General features: G+C 45.9%; 1 protein-coding gene across 1 annotated transcript; it reads left to right on the forward strand.

Annotated features, from left to right (window-relative positions):
• The first annotated feature begins 4,744 nt into the window (after positions 1–4,744).
• Positions 4,745–19,374, forward strand: PROK2 (prokineticin 2). Its single transcript, XM_030206762.1, has 3 exons — positions 4,745–4,828; positions 16,751–16,876; positions 19,222–19,374. Exons 1-3 carry the CDS (start codon positions 4,745–4,747, stop codon positions 19,324–19,326), a joined length of 315 nt encoding a protein of 104 aa, XP_030062622.1. The 3' UTR covers positions 19,327–19,374.
• Positions 19,375–20,180: the final 806 nt, after the last annotated feature.

A 20,180-nucleotide genomic window follows, 5' to 3' on the forward strand; every position in this document is an offset into this window, starting at 1 on the left:
AAAACTGGTGATGGAGATAGCACCAGGGCCTCCAGATGACGTCAAATCATGTTGATGGTTGCCTTCTGAGGTATGTTTATATACAGGGCTGAAATATTTAAAGTTGCCAAGACCGCCTCTTCAGGGACAGAGGGATGTGTGTGCAAAAACATAATCATCTCAGTCATAAATGTTGGCCTTTAAAAAGAGAGCGCCATGTTTGAAACCCGGCGTAAGATGAAGTAAAGTGCTGCGATAGATGAGCACTTAGTGCCCTGAGGAAGCTAATTGAATAGTGAAACGGAGAGCCCCGTTGGGCATAAGAATAAAGCTAAGTGCTTGATTTCATTATTGCATGAACAAGAAAAGCAATATTGTATGAACAATTGAAAGTGATATTTTACGAAGATTTGAATTACAAATTGAAATTTGAGTGCAGTATATATATGGATAAATAAAAAATTATTGTGTGGAGGTTTTTTAGACTGATGAGAAGACTGGAATCCAATCTGAGCTGGCAGTAAGATATTTCACTTGCTGCCAAGATGGGATTTTTGAGGTCTTTTTCCTCCATTTTCTGAATATATACTTAAAGTAATTTGAGTATCATTTGAGCATTATCTATATAAATAATTCTCACCTCCAATTCTGAAGCTCACTGTGTGGCAGGGAAACACTGAAGCCCTGTCCTGTTCTAGGCTGCCAGCACCACTCACTCTCACTCATAGACCCACCCTCAGCCACGCCCCATCCAGACATAATTCACAACCCCAATGTTTTAATGAAGCTGGAAGCTCCACCCACTTCTGTCCTGATGTAGATCGCTGTTCCCCCATGAGTGTGTGCCCCGCCCTCGCGTCACAACGTTATGACATCAAGGGCAGAGCACTGACAGTCACCCAATGGGCTGTAGTGTAGCTCCGCTCTCGCGTCAACACGCGATGACGTCAATGGTAGGGCGGGGAAGGCACAAGGCACACAAAACTGTGACGGACGCAGGGGGAGGAGAAGGAATACAAAACCACACACACCGGGGGAGGAGTAGGGAAACACGCTCCGCGTGTTTCCCTACTCCTCCCCCTGCTCACTGCCTAGATTTAGGTGCAGTATATAGAATATGTTTAGTTGATATATCAGCACCTAAATCTACACGCATCCATTTACCCTAATGAAAACTTGGCGTAAATCCCTGAGTGTAGATTTAGGCGCACTGGGCCATATTCTATAACTATATGCATAAATTTCAGAACGCCCACAAAACACCCATTTCTCCACCTATAACCACGCCCCTTTTTGCCTGCACATGTTAGAAGTTTGGTGCACTTTGTTACAGAATACGATTAGCAAGTTGTGCGCCCAGTGGTGTGCTGGTAAATGTTTAACAACAGGCTCTCTCCCCAGTCCACCTCTGCGCCCCCCAAAATTGCAGAGCTGGCTATAGCCGGGGAGAGAGCCTGGGGGGGGGGGGGCAATCTAATTCATGTTTAATGTGGGATAAAATTCCATAAATAAGTAAATAAAAATAAACTTTTAATGTTGAGCACCTGATTCTCAAAGTGGACATATTCCAAACACTATAATGAAAATAAAATGATTTTTTCTACCTTTGTTGTCTGGTGACTTTGTTTTTCTGATCATGCTGGCCTGGTATCCGATTCTGCTGCTATCTGTCCTCTTAACTCCATTTCCATGGCTTCCTTTCCATTTATTTCTTTACTTTCCGCCTTTCTTCGTCATTTCTTGCCCTACATCTGTAAGTAAAAGCTGGGTCCTCCACAGACTTGACTGTCCAGTGGATCCAGCTTCTGCCTAATTTCTCCATCCATGTGCAGTTATTCTCTTCCTTTTCCCTCTTCTCATCTCATTCCTCACTCTTCCCTTCCCTCCATCCATGTCCAGCATTTCTTCTTTCTCCCTTCCCTCTCCTCTATCCATGTCCAGCAACCCTCCTCTCCCCCTGCCCTACCCTCCACGCACCCATGTCCAGCAGCAACCCTCCTCTCCCCTCCATCCACCCATGTCCAGCAACCTTCGTCTCCCCCCTGCCATCCACCCATGTCCAGCAGCAACCCTCCTCTCCCCTCCATCCACCCATGTCCAGTGACCCTCCTCTCCCCCTGCCCTACCCTCCACGCACCCATGTCCAGCAGCAACCCTCCTCTCCCCTCCATCCACCCATGTCCAGCAACCTTCGTCTCCCCCCTGCCATCCACCCATGTCCAGCAACCCTCCTCTCCCCTCCCCTCCATCCACCCATGTCCAGCAACCCTCGTCTCCCCCCTGCCCTCCTCCCCTCCATCTGCCTTCTTCCAGCCCCCCCCCCACTCCCCCAGTCAACATCATCCGTCTGTCCTCTGCTCCCCGATATAGCCCTGGTTTCCTTCCTGCGCCGCCGCCCTGCCTTTAAAAATTTTATTTTCCCTTCCCTCGAGGCGCGCCAGCATTGAAGCAAAGGCAGCAGGCTCAGCTCCGTTCCAGCCTTCCCTTCCCTCGCATCATGGCTCCGCCCTCTTCTGATGTATTTCCTGTTTGCGTGAGGGTGGAGCCATGATGCGAGGGAAGGGAAGGCTAGAACGGAGCTGAGCCTGCTGCCTTCGCTTCAATGCCGGCACGCCTCGAGGGAAGGGAAAATAAAATTTTTAAAGGCAGGGTGGCGGTGCAGGAAGGAAACCAGGGCTATCGGGGAGCAGAGGGCAGACAGATGATGGACAAGCAGGGGAGCAGAGGCGAGCCGGCTCGCACTGCCTAAGAACCGGCTCACAAGATGCCAATAAATTTAACAACGGGCTCTTGCGAGCCGGTGCGAATCAGCTCCAGCACACCACTGTGTGTGCCTAACTTCTAATCAGTGCCAATTAGTGCTCATTATTGCTTGTCAAGTGCTGTTACCAGCGCTCATTAGCTTGTTAAGTTACGTGCATGGTTAGAGAAGCTGCGCCGATTTCCGTACAGCTCTAGGCGTGCTATATAGAAGCCGGGGGAGATTGTTTCTTGTGACCCCCTGAGGCAGGCGGCTGCATCCGCTGAAACACAGACCCATGCCGGGTCATTTCCATGGTACCGGGGTCTACATTTTGGTACATAAAGAGGTCAAAATGGCAAAGACAGAATGAGTTTCTGTTAAACTATGTACCATACTTCCTACAGTATCAGGGTCAAGGAACCAGGCCCACCCAGTAGCAGCACATCTATGATGTGGTTGGCAGGGATTCCGAAGCCCCACTAGCTGAAAACTCCCAACAACTGTCCCTCCTGCATACCTTGTAAAAATAGCAGATCTTCACCTGCAGCAAGCAGCGACTGATACATACCGCTCACACCAGCCCCATCGCCTTCCCTCTGACGTATTCCCGCCTATGCGGAAACAGGAAGTTGCAGCAGTGGGAAGGCTGTAGGGCCAACATGACCAGTGTGTATTAGTTGCTTCTCACCGCCAGTGAAAATCTGCTATTTAAAAGGTATGCGGGAGATGGGGGATGTTTGAGACCACATAGCATGCAGGCAAGAGAAGGAGAGACCAAATCACCTGTAGGACTGGGTGGGGTTCTTCTGCCCACCCATCTTGGGCCCAGACCCACCCAAAATTGGGTGTCTGACTACGCCCCTGCAAAGAACACAGCTGCAGGTTATCTTTTAGACACCCAATGGTCCATGAGGGCCCTTGAAACAATAAATGTAGAGACAGTGAGCATGAACCGATCAAGGTGTCATTCTGTGCCATGGAACTTGGGACACAGTTTTGAACATGGCTGTTTCCTATGAATCAGAGCTGCGTTATTTCTGACCATCTCTGAGAAAAGGGGACTAACGTTGTGACTGGCCAAAGTTTCATAAGCAGTCTGGAAAAAGATGCACGTTTGAACTTCTGCAACGTTTTTTTTAGTTTTGCACATAAAAGGGTGGAGTTTGGACTTTCGCATCGTTTGCTCTAACAGAAGTCAGTAAAACTTCATTTATTTGTTTCTGGTGACTTCAGTTACCTTTTCCCTGGAGATGGTCACATTTGTGCTTCTAATATGGATTTATGAAACATAACAGTGCGGATTTGATTTGCTTAATTTATTTTATTTTTTTTTGTCTATTAGATTGTAAGCTCTTTGAGCAGGGACTGTCTTTCTTCTATGTTTGTGCAGCGCTGCGTATGCCTTGTAGCGCTATAGAAATGCTAAATAGTAGTAGTAGTAGTAGTAGTAGTAACTTTTCAAAATGATTGGGGGGGGGGGGTGCTAAATTCAATGGAAATGATCCCTCCCTGGACACAAGGAGTTTGCTCAATATTGGGGGTGCTCGGGCACTCTCTAAAACATTAAGCCCAATTAAAGTGATTTGGTTTGCTTTTCTTCCACTTGCAATGTTTCTTTCTAGCATCCACGTGTGATGGGAAGAGGCTGCGCTGCACATGTCCGTGCTGTGTAACCACTGCAGAAAGGAGGTTCACCTGGAAGAACAGCGGGGCTCGCTCCTTTAGCTCCAGCTTGGCTTCCTTATATGCTGCTGACTGGTCCGAATCGCTCCTCCCCCGCCCCGACACCAAGCGACAGAAAATGGGCGCTGAAGGCCACCGCCACCCCCGACCGCAGAGCCGCCCACCAGCTGCCGCACGTGCCCAGGCTCCCGAGCGTTACCTTTGTCTCTCTGCTGCTGAGTGGCTCCGGTGGAGGCGCGGGGTGGCACCGTCCTCCCCCTCCCCCCGCTCCCCACAGCTTTATAGCTGCGGCCGGGACCGGCGGAGCGGGGACCGCGCGCTGCTGCTCCCTCCCGCGCCATGACGACCGCACTGCACCTGCTGGCCGTGGCCTCACTCCTGCTGCTGCTGCTCTCGGCGGGGGACGGCGCCATCATCACAGGGGTAAGTGCACTGCCCGGGGCGCCCCCGATCCTCCCTGAGGAAAAACTGCCAGGCGCCTTTATGCCCTGAAGCAAAACTCTAAGCCTTGAGCGCTGCTAAAGCATCTCCTGCAACTTTTGCACCGGAGAAACACTGGGGGGGGGGGGGGGAGGGGGGGGGGGTTTCAATACAGGGGAGCCGTACCGGCAAATGTAACTGTGCCCCCTCCCTGTCATCTGAGCGAACTCCGGGAGGGGCAGCCCGAGCTGCCTTCTGCTGCGATCATAGGTGCTCAATTTACCAAAAAAAAGAGATCGAGAGGCTGCCACATGAATCTCCTCCAATCCATCCCTGGAGGTAACTTTTCCAAATGATTGAGGGGCTAAACCCAATGGAAATGGCCCCTCCCTGGACACAGTCGAGAGCTTCGCTCAATCTTGGGGGGGTCCTCAAGCACCCACAGAGCTGGCTTCTATGCACTGAAATATGTGTGTTCAGTGCTAGGGATGCTTAGAGCGTTAGGACTGACAAATGACATTGGGAAACCGATTTGTACAGGAGCAGAGTTTCCGGGGATTGAGGGTTGGGGGGGGGGGGGGGGGGTCCTCAGCCTGAACCTCGATGCCATGCAGAAGTCTCATCACCCGAATTAAAATCCATTTCTAAGGGCTAATCGAGTTCTTGGGGGCATACACACAGCAACAGGAATAGTTTGGAAGAATAAGGTGGAAATGGACTAAATCTATCTCCCGCTCTGACAATAAAGAAGTCACATTTTGCTCCTGAAACTCTCCCATCTTTCCTTACAGTGTCGGTAAGTCGTTTGTCCAAAATGTGCCTCTAAAGTGTTGCCGTTTTGTCTAGTCGAGCATCTAATAACACAGAATACAAAACAATGAGGGGGTGTTTCTAACACTGCTCGTATCAATAGTTTAATGATTGTCCTTTATTTAAAACGTTAATATTGCAACCGCGCCAGATTTTATTAGAACACATAGTTCCTGTTTCGATGTAACAAAAGTTCTGTGGATATGTTTCTACCATTCCAAATAGATTCAAAACTTAGTGGAGCACAGACATGATTTAAAAACAAAAACAGATTACCTAAATGTATTTTTATAAATGAACTGGACATTTTCATAATGTTTGTGTGTATGTGTTCTGGTTCCCTTTAAAGATTAGAATACTGTAACTTCCTCAACAGGAGCCGAGAAAAGGTGCAGAAGAGAAGAAAACAGAAACAAAAATAGACTTTAAAAAAAAAAAACCCTTTCCTCGGTTGTTCCATTGAGTTTTTGGACCGCGGTAGGGCGTTTTGATGTCTCCGAGTCGGATTCATATGGTTCTTTGCAAGTGAATCTGTAACAGCGAAGTTTAGTGAAGGGCATGTATTGTCCTAATTATGTCTCTACTGCTGCTGTCAAACTCTTTGGACTTCAGCACTGCCTGAATGATCCATTCTCTCCGTATCCTCCTAATTCCTATAGATTTCCAGATTTAATGGAAAAAATGACGGAGCGAATATACACTTGCCTTTTTAAAGCTAAAAAAAAAACCAGAGGTTTGATTTTTAGTTGTTTTGGTGTAGGTCTAACCAATAAATGACCTCCAGTCAGATTATAGAGCAAGAGTCACGTAGGACAAATGAAATATGATGAAGGGAATTGGACCGGGGTATGACTTTTTTTTTTTTAAAGGGCAGGAAGCACTGTTCAAAGAACGGTACGTTGTCATCTGTTTAGACAGCTGCAGCATTTTTCTATGTTGTGTTGTCTGTCTTTCTCGTTGTGTATCCTTTACTTGAGATTTTGAGTCATTTTTCTGCTTCGGTGATGACATGAAAACATCCAACAGGCATCCAGGTTGCAGATAGAAACGCTGACTCCTAAAGTGTTATCACGACTTCTGGAGCACTGTTCGTTCTACATATTCATGTGAAGTTGACTGATTTCAAAGGATTCGACCCCCTGCCCATGAGGAAGGCTCTTCAACCGAAACACAGCCCATGTCGGGTCTTTTTTTGGGTCAGATTTACCACTGGTAAATAAACTTTTGCATACTTTTCCTCACGGTTTGCCTTGGTTAGTACAGTCCCACTTTTCTGCTCTCACTGTGTGTCTTTTGGCTTTTCCTGTGGAAGGCGTCTGAACCTTTTTTTTTCTTCTTTCTTTCTTTCTTTCTTTGAACAATAACCAAAAGTCGTTTTTTCAGGTAAGTGGTCTATCAGGGTAAAAGTTCATGCTAAGGGTTCTTGGGTTAGCCTGGCTGTCAGGATTCATTTTTTACCTTCAGTGCAGCCTGCTCTTTGCCATCCCAGGTGACTCCCTAGTTTTTTCTAATGGTTAAACTGGCCCTGCACCTGATTATCTGCAGCCATTTCATTTAGGCTCATCGTGTAACCTTCGGAAGTTTGAGGTCATAGTGTCATAGAGGCCTAAATAATCACAGCCTTTGCAACAAGAATGCGATTTGTATTTGACAATGTATTAAGAATTCATTTATTCTGTCAAGCTTTTGGCTAGAGAGTTGAAGAAAGTGTGAAGTGAGAAGTTGAGTTATGGATTGGGCAATGGGGGTGTATTTTAGTTATATATAAGCAAGATGTGATTGTAAGTTAGAACATAAATATTGCCAACTGGGACAGACCAAAGGTCCATAAAGCCTAGCATCCTGATTCCAACAGTGGTCAATCCAGGTCACAAATACCAGGCAAGATCCCAAAAAAGCTCAATACATTTTATGCTGCTTATCCAAGAAAAAAGCAGTGGATTTTCCCCAAGTCAATTTAATAATGGTCTATGGACTTTTCCTTTAGGAAGCCGGCCAGACCCTTTTTTAATCCTGCTAAGCTAACCGCCTTTACCACATTCTCTGGCAATGAATTCAGAAAAACTTTCTCCAATTCGTATTAAATTTACTATTTTGTAGCTTAATCGCATGCCCCCTAGTCTTAGTATTTTGGAAAGAGTAAACAAACGATTCACGTCTACCCATTTCACTCCACTCATTTTGTTTATATTTGTGGACTTTCAAATTATGAATGTTAGCTGTTGTTCACCATCAAGAAAATAACGGAGGGTCCTTCTACTAAAATTTTGAGCGCTGTATTTAGAATCCTGGGATATGTGCAAAGGGGGAACCTTCTTTTGAAAGAGTACACACTCTTTTGCATGCATGCACTGTTGGGGAAAGAGTATGCTTGGGAGCAGGTTAACTTTATGCAGGACACTCAGGAGAAACTATTCTGTAAACCATTTCGATGGCTTCTCTGGAAACGAGTGCCTGTTATAAAGGCACATAGGTGCATATACTGCCTGCATAAAATAAGGGTCATCCAAATTTGGTTAACGAGCTGATTAACAGCAATGATTGGGTGCGAATAATCAATTACTGATGTTAATTGGCACCAAGTAGGATATGTGCGCGCATCTGACTGCGCGCTATTCTATAACATTGGATACCCAAATACCATAGTGCACAACTCAAAGAGGGATGTGACCATGGGCAGGTCAGGGGCATTTTGAATATTTGTATGCAGTGTTATAGAATGCTGGGGATCAGGGCCACCAAGAGGGGGGGCAGGGGGGACAAAGTTCCATGGGCCCAGACCTCCAAAGGGGGCCCGGCGCTGGGGTCAGGCCGCCAGCGCTACAGTTCCCAGTCTCACCTGCCTGCCTCCTCGGCTCCGGGACCCCTGCATTCGAAGTGGCAGTCACAGATTGCCTCCCTTCGGGCCTTCCCTCCCTGTGTCCCGCCCTCGCGGAAACCAGAAGTACATCAGACGAGGGCGGGACACAGGGAGGGAAGACCCGAAGAGAGGCGATCTGCGACTGCCACCTTGAATGCAGGGGGCCCGGAGCCGTGGAGGCAGGCAAGTGAGATCGTGGGCTGCAGTTGCGGGGGGTAGCGACGGGTGGGGCGGGAGGTGAGGCGGCCTTGCCCCGGGCCCGGCCTAGTCTTTCGGCGGCCCAGGTACCAAGAATTACACCTGGGTTTAGCAAGCTAAGTCCTGGCACCCAAATTTGAGTGTGCGACTTGGTGCTACGTGCCATTCTATAAAGGGTACTCAGCCTGGAGCAATCTTTATAGAATAGTGCTGAGTGCCATGTACTGAATCTGGCACTATATGTGCATTTCTTTTCTCTAGGTACCCTGTTACACAATTTCCCCTTTTTGGGAGGTAATTTGAGAAGTGGTTTTCTGTGTGGAAAAGGCCTTTCATGTGTGGTCATTTATCCACACAAGTGTGCAGGGGCGGCCCAAGACAATCTGCTGCCTGAGGCAAGGGGATGATCTGCTGCCCCGGCTCCACTCCACCCCACCCCAGTTTACCATCAACCTCCTACCTTCTTCTCTGGCTTTCCAAAAAGCGGGGCAGCAGCGGTTCCCATATGCTGCCCTGCCGTCAGCCCCGGCCCCTTCTCTCTACTGTGATCTGCCCCGCCTCCGAAGAAACAGGAAGTATGTCAGAGAGGCCGTAAGACAGAAGGGGTAGGTGGCAAGGCAGCATATGGGAACCGCTGCTGCCCTGATTTTGGAAAGCAAGAAAAGAAGGTAAATTCAGGGAAGGAAGGGCAGGGGGCAATGCCAGAGCATGGTGGGCTGGGGGGATGCTTCCCAAAACAGTGCCCCCTGAGGCCCCCACTTCAGGTAGCCTAATGGTAGGGCCATCACTGTATGTGTGTGTGTGCCAGGGACGAAGCTAGGTGGGGCCATGGGGACATGGTCCCCCGCAGATTTAGCTCTGGCCCCCCTGCTTCCCCCCCCCCCCCCCCCGCTGCTGACCCTCCCTTGCCACATTCGACCCCCCCTCCTCCTGCCACTGCCAACCCTCCCCCACCGCCACCGTCAGGTACCTTTGCTGGTGGGGGTCCCCAACCCCCGCCAGACAAAGTCCTCTTCAGCACAGGACTCACAAAAACAGAATCCAGATCAGCGAACGTGCCACACTTGGAGACCGGCGCTAAAGGGGACTTCGACTGGCGGGGGTCCCTAACCCCCGCCAGCAAAGGTACCTGGTGGTGGCAGTGGAGAATTGGTGGTGGTGGGGGGGGGTTTGAAAGGGAATAGAGGAGGGACAGCGGCACCGGGGGGGGGGGGGTCAAAAGTGGGGGGGGGGGCGGCAGTGCCGGGGGGGGGGGGCTAAATGTGCCCCCTCACCTCAGGCTCTGGACCTCCCTCCCACCGAAGTTCAGCTATGCCCCTGGTGTGTGCCAACAAAATGGTGCATAGTTATACATGATTCACTTATAGGCATTTCCAGGAGAACTACTACTACTACTACTATTTAGCATTTTTATAGCGCTACAAGGTGTACGCAGCGCTGCACAAACATAGAAAAAAGACAGTCCCTGCTCAAAGAGCTTACAATCCAATAGACAAATGATAAAGCAAATCAAATCAATTAATGTGTACAGGAAGGAGGAGAGGAGGGTAGGTGGAGGCGAGTGGTTACAAGTGGTTACGAGTCAAAAGCAATGTTAATCAGGAGCCAAACTTTTGGCAGAGCAGAGATGGCGCTGTGATATACACATATATTTTATAATATAGGGCTAGACAGGGCCTCCAAGAGGGGGGGCGGGGGGGGGACAAAATTCCCTGGGCCCAGGCCTCCAAGGGGGATCCAGCGCCGAGGTCAGGCTGCCGGCGCTGCAGTCCCCGGTCTCACCTGCCTGCCCTCGGCTCCATCCACCACCGGGACCCCTGCATTAAACTTGGCAGCGCCTCAGCTCCATTTGGAAAGGCAGATTGCCTCACTTCGGGCCCTCCCTGTGTCCCGCCCTCGAGTAAAACCGGAAGTTACATCAGACGAGGGCGGGACACAGTGAGAAAGGCCCGAAGGGAGGCGATCTGCCTTTCCAAATGGAGCTGAGGCGCTGCCGATCTTAATCAGGGGGCCCAGTGGAGGACGGAGCCGAAGACAGGCAGGTGAGACCAGGGACTGCAGTGGTGGCGAGGGGTGAAGGCATCAGCGGGGGAGCGACGAGGGTGTTGGGGGGGGGGGGGGCGGCCTTTCCCCGGGCCCGGCTTAGTCTCTCGGCGGCCCTGGGTCTAGATTCTATATATGGTGCCTGAAAAATCCACACGGTAAAAAAACATGCCTTATTCTCTAAAGTACACCCACATTTTATAGAATAGGCTTAAATTTCTGCACGGTATAGGGAATATGCCAAGCACTTCTCCATGCAACCAAATTTGGTTGTGTCCATATAGGCCACATTTTATTTGGCATAAATCCTGATGCCTAAATTAGGCACCTAGCAGCTGAATTCTATAACAACATGCATAGATTTTAGAACTGTCCATGCCCCGCCCATGCCCATTTTTCAACTATGCAACTTAGAATGTAGATGCACCACGTGACAGAATACGCTTAGTGAGTTGTTCATGTAAATCTTAATGCCAATTAGTGCTGATAATTCATTAAGTTACGTGCATTGTTATAGAATACATTACGATTTCTGCGCAGAATTTAAGGTGTGATATATAGAATTTGGGGGATAGAGTATCTGACACATTTACACCAACCAGAGCATGCTGTTGGGGCTGGTTCTGGGAGCCTTTTTTATGAAGGCATGGACGCCATTTTTGCCTTTCTAAAACAGGCTTCAAATAGATCCCTTTTTGGACTTTTCACATAGATATCCTGTTATAAAGTCATGGCCCTTTATATCCAGAAAAGCAATTTTTAGACAAATATTAGGGAAAGGGACTTGATATACTGCCTGTGGGTTTTTTTGCAACTACATTCAAAGTGGTTTGCCTAGTATATATGGGTACTTATTTGTACCTGGGGTAATGGAGGGTTAAGTGACTTGCCCAGAGTCACAAGGAGCTACAGTGGGAATTGAACGCAGTTCCCCAGGATCAAAGTCTGCTTCACTAACCACTAGGCCAGTCCTCCACTAGCAATATTCCATGTAGGGAAAAGGAAATGGGACTTGATATACCATCTTTCTGTGGTTTTTGCAACTACATTCAAAGCGGTTTACATAGTATATTACAGGTACTTATTTGTACCTGGGGCAATGGAGAGTTAACTGATTTGTCCAGAATCACAAGGAGCTGCAATGGGAATTGAACCCAGTTCCCCAGGATCAAAGTCTGCTCCACTAACTGCTAGGTTACTCCTCCACTCCTTACTCTTTGGGATTCCAGAATCTTGCTATTCTTTGGGGTTCTACATGGAATGTTGCTACTCTTTGAGATTGTGCATGGAATCTTGTTAATGGGACTTGATATAATGCCTTTCTGTGGTTTTTGCAGCTACATTCAAAGCAGTTTACATACTATATACAGGTACTTATTTGTAACTGGGGCAATGCAGGGTTAAGTGACTTGCCCAGAGTCACAAGGAGCTGCAGTGCAAATTGAACCCAGTTCCCCAGGATCAAAGTCTGCTGCACTACTAACCACAAGAACCAAGTGTTCAGAATCTTCATGCTCCACAAATTATTACTTTTACTTGAATAAAGTCAAAGAGAATTGAAAAACACAGTGCAGGTATGAAAGATGAGTGGATTCAAAACCTGGAAGTCAGTCAGCAAAACAGTTGAATATGCAGATGGTTCTGCTCTTGGTCAGGATTCAATTTTCAGCTCTGTTTGATTTCTAGCTCTGACCTATGCCGAAACATTTAAAAATCAGTCATTTCCATGCAGAAAATTTATCGAAACTTATTGTTGAACTTCCAAAATGTTATTTCTCATATTTTGAGAAATGTTCTTACTTAGAAAATTATTACTGGTACCAATGGCAATGAGCTTGTAGTGTAAGGTTTTGGAATTATATTTGTATATACCCCAAGGAATACCTATGCATGGCATATACATAAGCATGTGCCATCCTGTCAGCATATAGAAACAGATAAAAATATAGGCAGATAAAGACCATATGGCCTATCCAGTCGGCTCATCCATCCAGACCATCTACTCTACCTGTCACTCCCTTGGAGATCCTATGTACTTGTTCCAGCCCCTCTTGAATTCAGATACTGTTTTCATCTCTACCACTTCCACAGAGAGGCCATTCCACTAATTCACCACCCTTTCTATGAAGAAGTATTTCCTCAGGTCACTTCTTAGTCTTTCCCCTTTCACCTTCATCCTATGCCCCCTCATTCCAGAGCTTCCTTTCAATTGAAAAACTCACCTCCTGTGCATTTATGCTGCCTAAGTATTTAAATGTCTGTATCATATCTCCCCTCTCCCACCGTTCTTCCAAAGCATACATAAACAACTAATGACTCTAAACATCCAACATGACTTGAATACAGTTTCTTACTAACGGAGGGCATTGCAACAGCTTCACCATTCTCTATACAGGAATGGCGAAGCTGTTGCTCTGCCGTCTGTTGGTAAAAAGTTGTATTCAAGTCATCTTGGATGCTTAATATTTTCAAAGCACTTAGCCTTCCAAAGTTCCATAGGTTTCTATGGAACTTTGGAAGGCTAAGTGCTTTGAAAATGAGCCCCCTGCAGCTGGGCTGGTGTCATTACCAGGGTAAAGGCTGTGAAACCATGGTTAGGTTTTTATGTTTATCCCTGATGCAGCCTTATTGGTGAAACTTGGCCACGTCAGGACTTGCTTGAATAAAGACTTGTTTTGGACTTTACAGTGTCTGCTTGGGTTTTGTTCTGTTTTGTTGCTGCATTCCCATACGCTTTATGACAGAGACCACTGGCCATTTTAGTAGCTGCCCCCTGGATTGACTCCATCCAGTTTAGTAGCCACCTTTTGGACAGACTCCATCCTGTTTATATCATTTTGAAGGTGTGGTCTCCAGAACTGTACACAATATTCTAAATGAGATCTCACCAGAGTCTTATACAGGGGCATCACCTCCTTTTTCCTACTGGCCATTCCTCTCCCTATGCACCCGTGCATCCTTCTAACTTTCATCCTCTTTTTTTTTTCAACCTGTTGGGCCACATTAAGATCATCACATACGATCACATCCAAGTCCCACTTCTCTCTTGTGCACAAAAGTTCTTTACCCCCTAAACTGTATTGTTGGGTTTTTGCAACCCAAATGCATGACCCTGCATTTTTTAGCATTAAATGCAAGCTGCTAATTTTCAGACCATTCCTCTAGCTTTGCTAAGTCCTTCCTCATGTTATTCACACCATCAGGGGTGTCTACCCTATTGCAGATGTTGCTATCATCCACGAAGAAGCCTTTCAGCAATATCGTTTACAAAAATGGTAAAAAGAACCGGCCCAAGAACCAAACCTTGCGGCACACCACTGGTAATATCCTTTTCCTCAGAATGAGCTCCAATTACCACTACACTCTGTCACCTTCCACTCAACCAGTTACTAACCCAGTCAGTCAATTTAGGGCCCATACCCAGGGTACTCAGTTTATTTATTAGTCGTCTATGTGGAACCATGTCAAAGGCTTTGCTATAATCTAAATACACCAATGAAATTAATCAGATTTGTATGACAAGACCTGCCTCCAGTGAAACCATGTTGCCTCAGGTCCTGTAATCCATTGGATTCCAAAAACTTTATTGTTCTCTATTTTAAAAGTTTTTCCATTAATTTACTTACCACAGAAATCAGACTTACTGGCCTGTAGTTCCCAACCTCTTCCTTACTTCCGCTTTTGTGAAGAAGGAACACATCTGCTCTTCTCCAGTCCCATCACTTTGTTCACCTTTAGTTTAGCCAGCTCCTCATAAACACAGTCCTCTGAAAATCATTCAGGGACTACCACCCCTCCATTCCTATTTGTGTTTGTCTTTTGTGGTCCTGCTCCCAGCTCTTCAGCTGTGAACACAGAACAGAAATATTTGTTTAGCAATTCCACATATCCGCTTTTGCACTTCCTCCTATCACTAACATATCTAAAAAAATGTCCGGTTCCCCCATTTTACCCTATTGGCTATTTGTTTCTTCCATTTGCATCTTTCCTGACTACTTTACCAGCTTCTTTTAGCTTTTCCAGATATTGTTGCCTGCCTTCCTCTTTCTGCGATCTCTTGTAGGTTATAAAGACTAACCTCTTTTTCCTTACCTTTTCAGGTACTACTTTTGAGATCCAAAGTGGCCTTCTTTTCCTCTTACTTTTATTTACTTTCCTTACAAAAAGGTTTGTTGCCCTTACAATAGCTCCTTTCAGTTTTGCCCACTGCTTTCCAACTTCTTCCAGATGTTCCCATCCAGACAGCAATACCTTGAGGTAATCCCCCATCTGAATAAAGGTTTTTTTTTTTTTTTAAGACTAGATCCTTCACTCTTGAATGAATCCTCTCCACACCTATCTTAATATTAAACTACACCATCTGGTGATCACTAGATGCCGGATGATCACCTACCATAACATCAAAAACATTCTCCCCATTAGTAAGCACTAAGTCCAATATGGCCCCATCCCACTTGGGTTCCATTACCGTCTGCTGGAACAGTTTCCTCTGTAAAGAACCCAGGATCTCCATGCTTCTATAAAAATCCCACAATAGGGATACCCTAATCAACATCTGGTATATTCAAATCACTTATTAGTAGTACTTCCCCTTTCACAACTATATTTTAAATGTCTTCAATTAAAATTTTTGTCTACTTCTTCTGTCTGTGAAGGAGGCCTGTATATCACACCAATGTAAATACATTAGTCATTCCCTATTTCCAGATTGACCCAAAGTACCTCTTCCTTAGTCTGTGGGTCCTGCAATTGTGTGGCTTTAATATTATCGTTAACATATAATGCCACTTCCCCTCCCTTTCTTCCTATCCTGCATTTCCTGAACACATTATAGCCTGGTATAAGTATGTCCCAGTCATAGTTCTCAGTGAACCATGTCTGTGATCGCCACTAAATCCAAATCAGCCTCTTCCATCAATCTCAAGATCTAAAATCTTATTTCCCATACTTCATGCATTTAGTATATACTGCTTTCCAGATGTTGCCCCTTTCCCCCCATTTGTGTAGAGGTATTTAATGCTTTACTTACCTGAGGGCTAGTACCTATCTGGGGTCTTTGATCACCCTGCCCCAATGACTCTAGTTTAAAGCCCTCTTCAGTAGGTTAGCCAGTCTGCTGTTGAAAGCACTTCTTCCCTTCTTTGATAGATGAACATCATTTCTTCTCAGCAAACCTTGGAAAAGCATCCCATGATCCAGGAAGTCTAAATGCTCTTGATGACACCATCTGTGCATCCACATATTCATCTCCAGGATGCAAGCTTCTCTGCCTTGGCCTTTACCCTCAACAGGGAGACTCAATAAAAACACCACCTGTGCACTTGTCTGCCTCACCCTCTCTCCCAGAGCCATGAAGTCACTTTTGATACATTGAGAGGGTTACCTAGCAGTATCATTTGTGCCAACATGGATGAGCAGCATTGGATAATAGTCATTAGGCTTGTTGAGTCTCGGCAAGCTCTCTGTAACATCTTGAATTTTGGCACCTGGCAGACATCACACCTCCAGGGGCATCATATCTAGTCTGCAGATGGACGCCTCTGTACCCCTCAGAAGAGAATCACCAACCACCATTACCTTTCGCCTCTTAGTGGTCACTGCCCATCAACCTTGGGGATTTTGAGCTCTGATTCCTCCTCTCTCTGGGGTGCTCTCACCTCCTTCACTTCCAGTGCTGTATATCGATTCTTCAGTTCGAGGGCAGGTGAAATCATGATATCGATCCTGCAGGGTCTCGTGATCTGAGTCCAGTTGTCCTCTTTCAGCACAGCATTGACAGCAACTCCAGCAGTTGGGAAGTAAGTCCAGTCCCAGGCAAACTTCTACAGTTTGTGATCCAAAAATAGCAAGGACATATCATAAAGAGATATATGTATTATACACGAATGTGACAGGCTTCTCATTGTATTGCGATGTTCCTTGTTAATAAATCTCTCATAGTTGAAAGGTATACTCTTACAGTATTCATAGCTGGTGCTCACCATATCTAATCTTGTTTTTTTGTTAAATTTCAGGCTTGCGTGCACGATTCACAGTGCGGAGAAGGCACGTGCTGTGCTGTGAGTCTCTGGATTTCGAGCCTGCGAATGTGCACACCGGTTGGAATAGATGGTGAAGAATGTCATCCTCTGAGTCGCAAAGTTAGTGGTAACACCAACTCCAAATAACACCAAGAATGACAGGATAGAACCAGTGGCATAGCTACAGGGGGCCACGGGGGCCTGGGCCCTCCAAATTGGCGGTGGGGCCCCCGGTTTGGCTGGTGGGGGTCCCCAAACCCCAACAGCTTAAGCGTTTGTCCTGCGCTGGTCTCACATTGCCTGGTGCCCTGGTGCTCGCACATCCTCAGTTTAATTAAAACGAGCGTGCACAGCGACTGAAAACAGGACAGAGCGCCAGGCAATGTGAGACCAGCACAGGACAAACGCTTTAGCTGGTGGGGGTTGGGGACCCCCGCCAACCAAGGTACCATCACAGTGGCGGTGGGGGGGAGCGGCGGCAGGAGGACGGTGGTGGGGAGGCTGTAGCAGCCGTGGGAGGGAGGCAGACCAAAATTTGCCCCCCCCTCACCTTGGGATCTGGCCCCCCCCCCTCCCGTCAAGATCTGGCTACACCCCTGGATAGAACTAGATCACATTATGTACTTTGTCTTGTGTGAAATAGTGTACAGGTGGTGATCAGAAAAGTTAATAATTATTCAGGGAATATTATAAAGCCTCTTTTTTGATTCATAGTATGACTACCCCTTGAAAACTGGGTACCAATCTGGTCATCTTATTTTAAAGATACAGCAAGACTACAAAAAAAGTACAGAGAAGATAAGCAAACTGATAAAGGGGATGGAACAACTTTTTAATGAAAAAAGATTAAGGGATGTAGCTATCAATGTGGGATACCGTTATCTTGTACTGTTTTAGCACAGGGTCCCATTTTATGCAATGAGGATTAACAGGAAAATAACACATTTTCCCGGTGGGAAGTAGGAATTCTTTTGAAAGATAAGTTTTTCTGTTGCTTGAGATTTACATTGAAATTTTTTTTTTAATGATGACATTGAAGTAATTGATTCAGTTCAAAGTAAGAAACTTATGAGTCTAGAAGATACACTAAGCACTTATGCACTTATATGGACTAATGATGATAGGGGGCTAATAGTAACATAGTAGATGACGGCAGAAAAAAGACCTGCACTGTCCATTCAGTCTGCCTAACAAGACAACTCATTTGTGCTACTTTTTGTGTATACCCTACTTTGATTTGTACCTGTGCTCTTCAGGGCACAGACCGTATAAGTCTGCCCAGCACTATCCCTGCCTCCCAACCACCAGCCCCGCCTCCCAACCACCGGCTCTGGCACAGACCGTATAAGTCTGCCCAGCACTATCCCCGCCTCCCAACCTCCAGCCCCGCCTCCCACTACCGGCTCTGCTATCCAGTCTCGGTTAAGCTCCTGAGGATCCATTCCTTCTGAACAGGATTCCTTCTGAATTGGGTTAAAGTTTGTGTTTTGAGCCATGGCAAGTTGAAGTCCATTCACTTGCAATCAAATGCTTTCAGCTTTAGAGCAACTGCGTAGGCTTCACTATTTTACTGTACTGTTTTCTTGGGCTAACATTTTTAAAATTAGGATTAAATAACGATTCAGTTTTTGGTGGAACTTGCAACACACTTTTGAACATGTCTGTTTTCTATTGATCAGAATTGCATATTCGGGATTCTAATACAGATTTGTGAAACATAACAACATGGAGTCCTTTTACTAAGCTGCGCTAATGGATTGAGTGTGTGCTCACAGCACGTGTTAAATGCTACATTAATTTGTTAAGTATGTGCTAAATCCATTAGCTGACTTGGTAAAATGGCCTTCATATGAAGTACTAATACAATAACCCCCAAATTCTATATATGGCGCCTTAACATATACATGCTAATTTGGCCACATGGCCAAATTGTGCGTATAACCTAACTGATTAACATGACAATTAGTGTCGATAATTAGTACTTAACCAATTAGCAGCACTAATTGGCTTCAATTAGAATGTACACACAATTTTCTAGGTGTATTCTACAATGTGATGTGCGTAAATTCTAATGCTTGCAATTGAAAAGGGGGTGTGGCCATGGGCATGGAATGGGCGGATTGTGGGTGTTTGAAAACAACTATACACACTATTATGGAATACACCTGATCTGCACCTAACTTAGACACAGGTATTTAAGTCTGGTTTTAGGTGGCCTAAATGGGTGAGCCTAAATTTTAGACGTAAGAACGGTGTGTGAGCATATTCTATAAACTACGCCTAACTTTAGGTATAGTTTATAGAATCACACTAACCACGTAGTTTTCGCCATCAATTTTTAAGGCACCATTTATAGAATTTGCTCCTAAGCTCACTGAAAGTAATTTGTATAGAAAAGAAATAGTTGCTATTATCATATTATGTATTGCCTGTTTCTGACACTTTAAATATATATATATTTTTAGATTCCATTTTCTGGGACGAGACTGCATCATACCTGTCCATGCCAGCCACACCTGAAGTGTTTAAAGACAGCAGATAACAGATATAAATGTTTATCACCTTCATAAAAAGCTTTTTTTAGCTAAGGCTTTTCTTCATATTTTATGCTTGCTAATATTGGGCTCACATTCTCCTTAGGGAAAAAAAGGAGGGACATTAGAGAAAAAATTCACCCCTAAATTCTATATATGGTACTCAGAATTGCATGTGCAAATCAATTATCAGCGCTAATTTGAATTAATTAAAATTTATGCAGTTTTAGGTGCTGGGATCCATTGCAAATTTTATATACTGTTCCAGAAAGGGGTCACGGGCAGAACAGGGTCATTCCTGAAACTTATGCATGCTGTTATAGAATAAGGGGGATTCACGCCTAATTTAGGCTTGAGAATTTACACCAAAGTTTAGTTGGTGTAAATCCTCGCATCTAAATTTAGACGTGGATCCTGCTGCCAAGCACTACTCTATAAATGGCATCTAACTTTGAGCGCCATTTATAAAATGGCACTGAATTTTCTCCACCATTTATAGAAGTTGGTCATCAATCTGTAAATGAGTTTCATGCACCTCCCTTGGCAGGCTTCCTTGCATGATTCTGGTGGCATAAGGGTGCCTAGAACTATCAGACTGCAGTGGTGTGGGGCTGCCTGTGGCCAAGCTGTATATTACCCATAATGCATAGCAAATGAGGGCAGATACATAGCAAAAGAGTCCATTGGCTCTGCACAATATGTATCTGTTAATCTAGATTCACATATACAACCCAATAGCCTCTTTACCTTCCACCAGTCACTCAACCTCTCAATACTCTCATTCTGCTCAGTGCATCATCCTCTTGTAGGGCCCCTGTTTACTAAGGTGCGCTAGCGTTCTTAGCGCATGCACAAAATTAGCATGCGCTGTGTACGCGCCCATAGCAATA

The sequence above is a fragment of the Microcaecilia unicolor genome, chromosome 6 (genome assembly GCF_901765095.1).
Source record: "Microcaecilia unicolor chromosome 6, aMicUni1.1, whole genome shotgun sequence".
Taxonomy (NCBI): domain Eukaryota; kingdom Metazoa; phylum Chordata; class Amphibia; order Gymnophiona; family Siphonopidae; genus Microcaecilia; species Microcaecilia unicolor.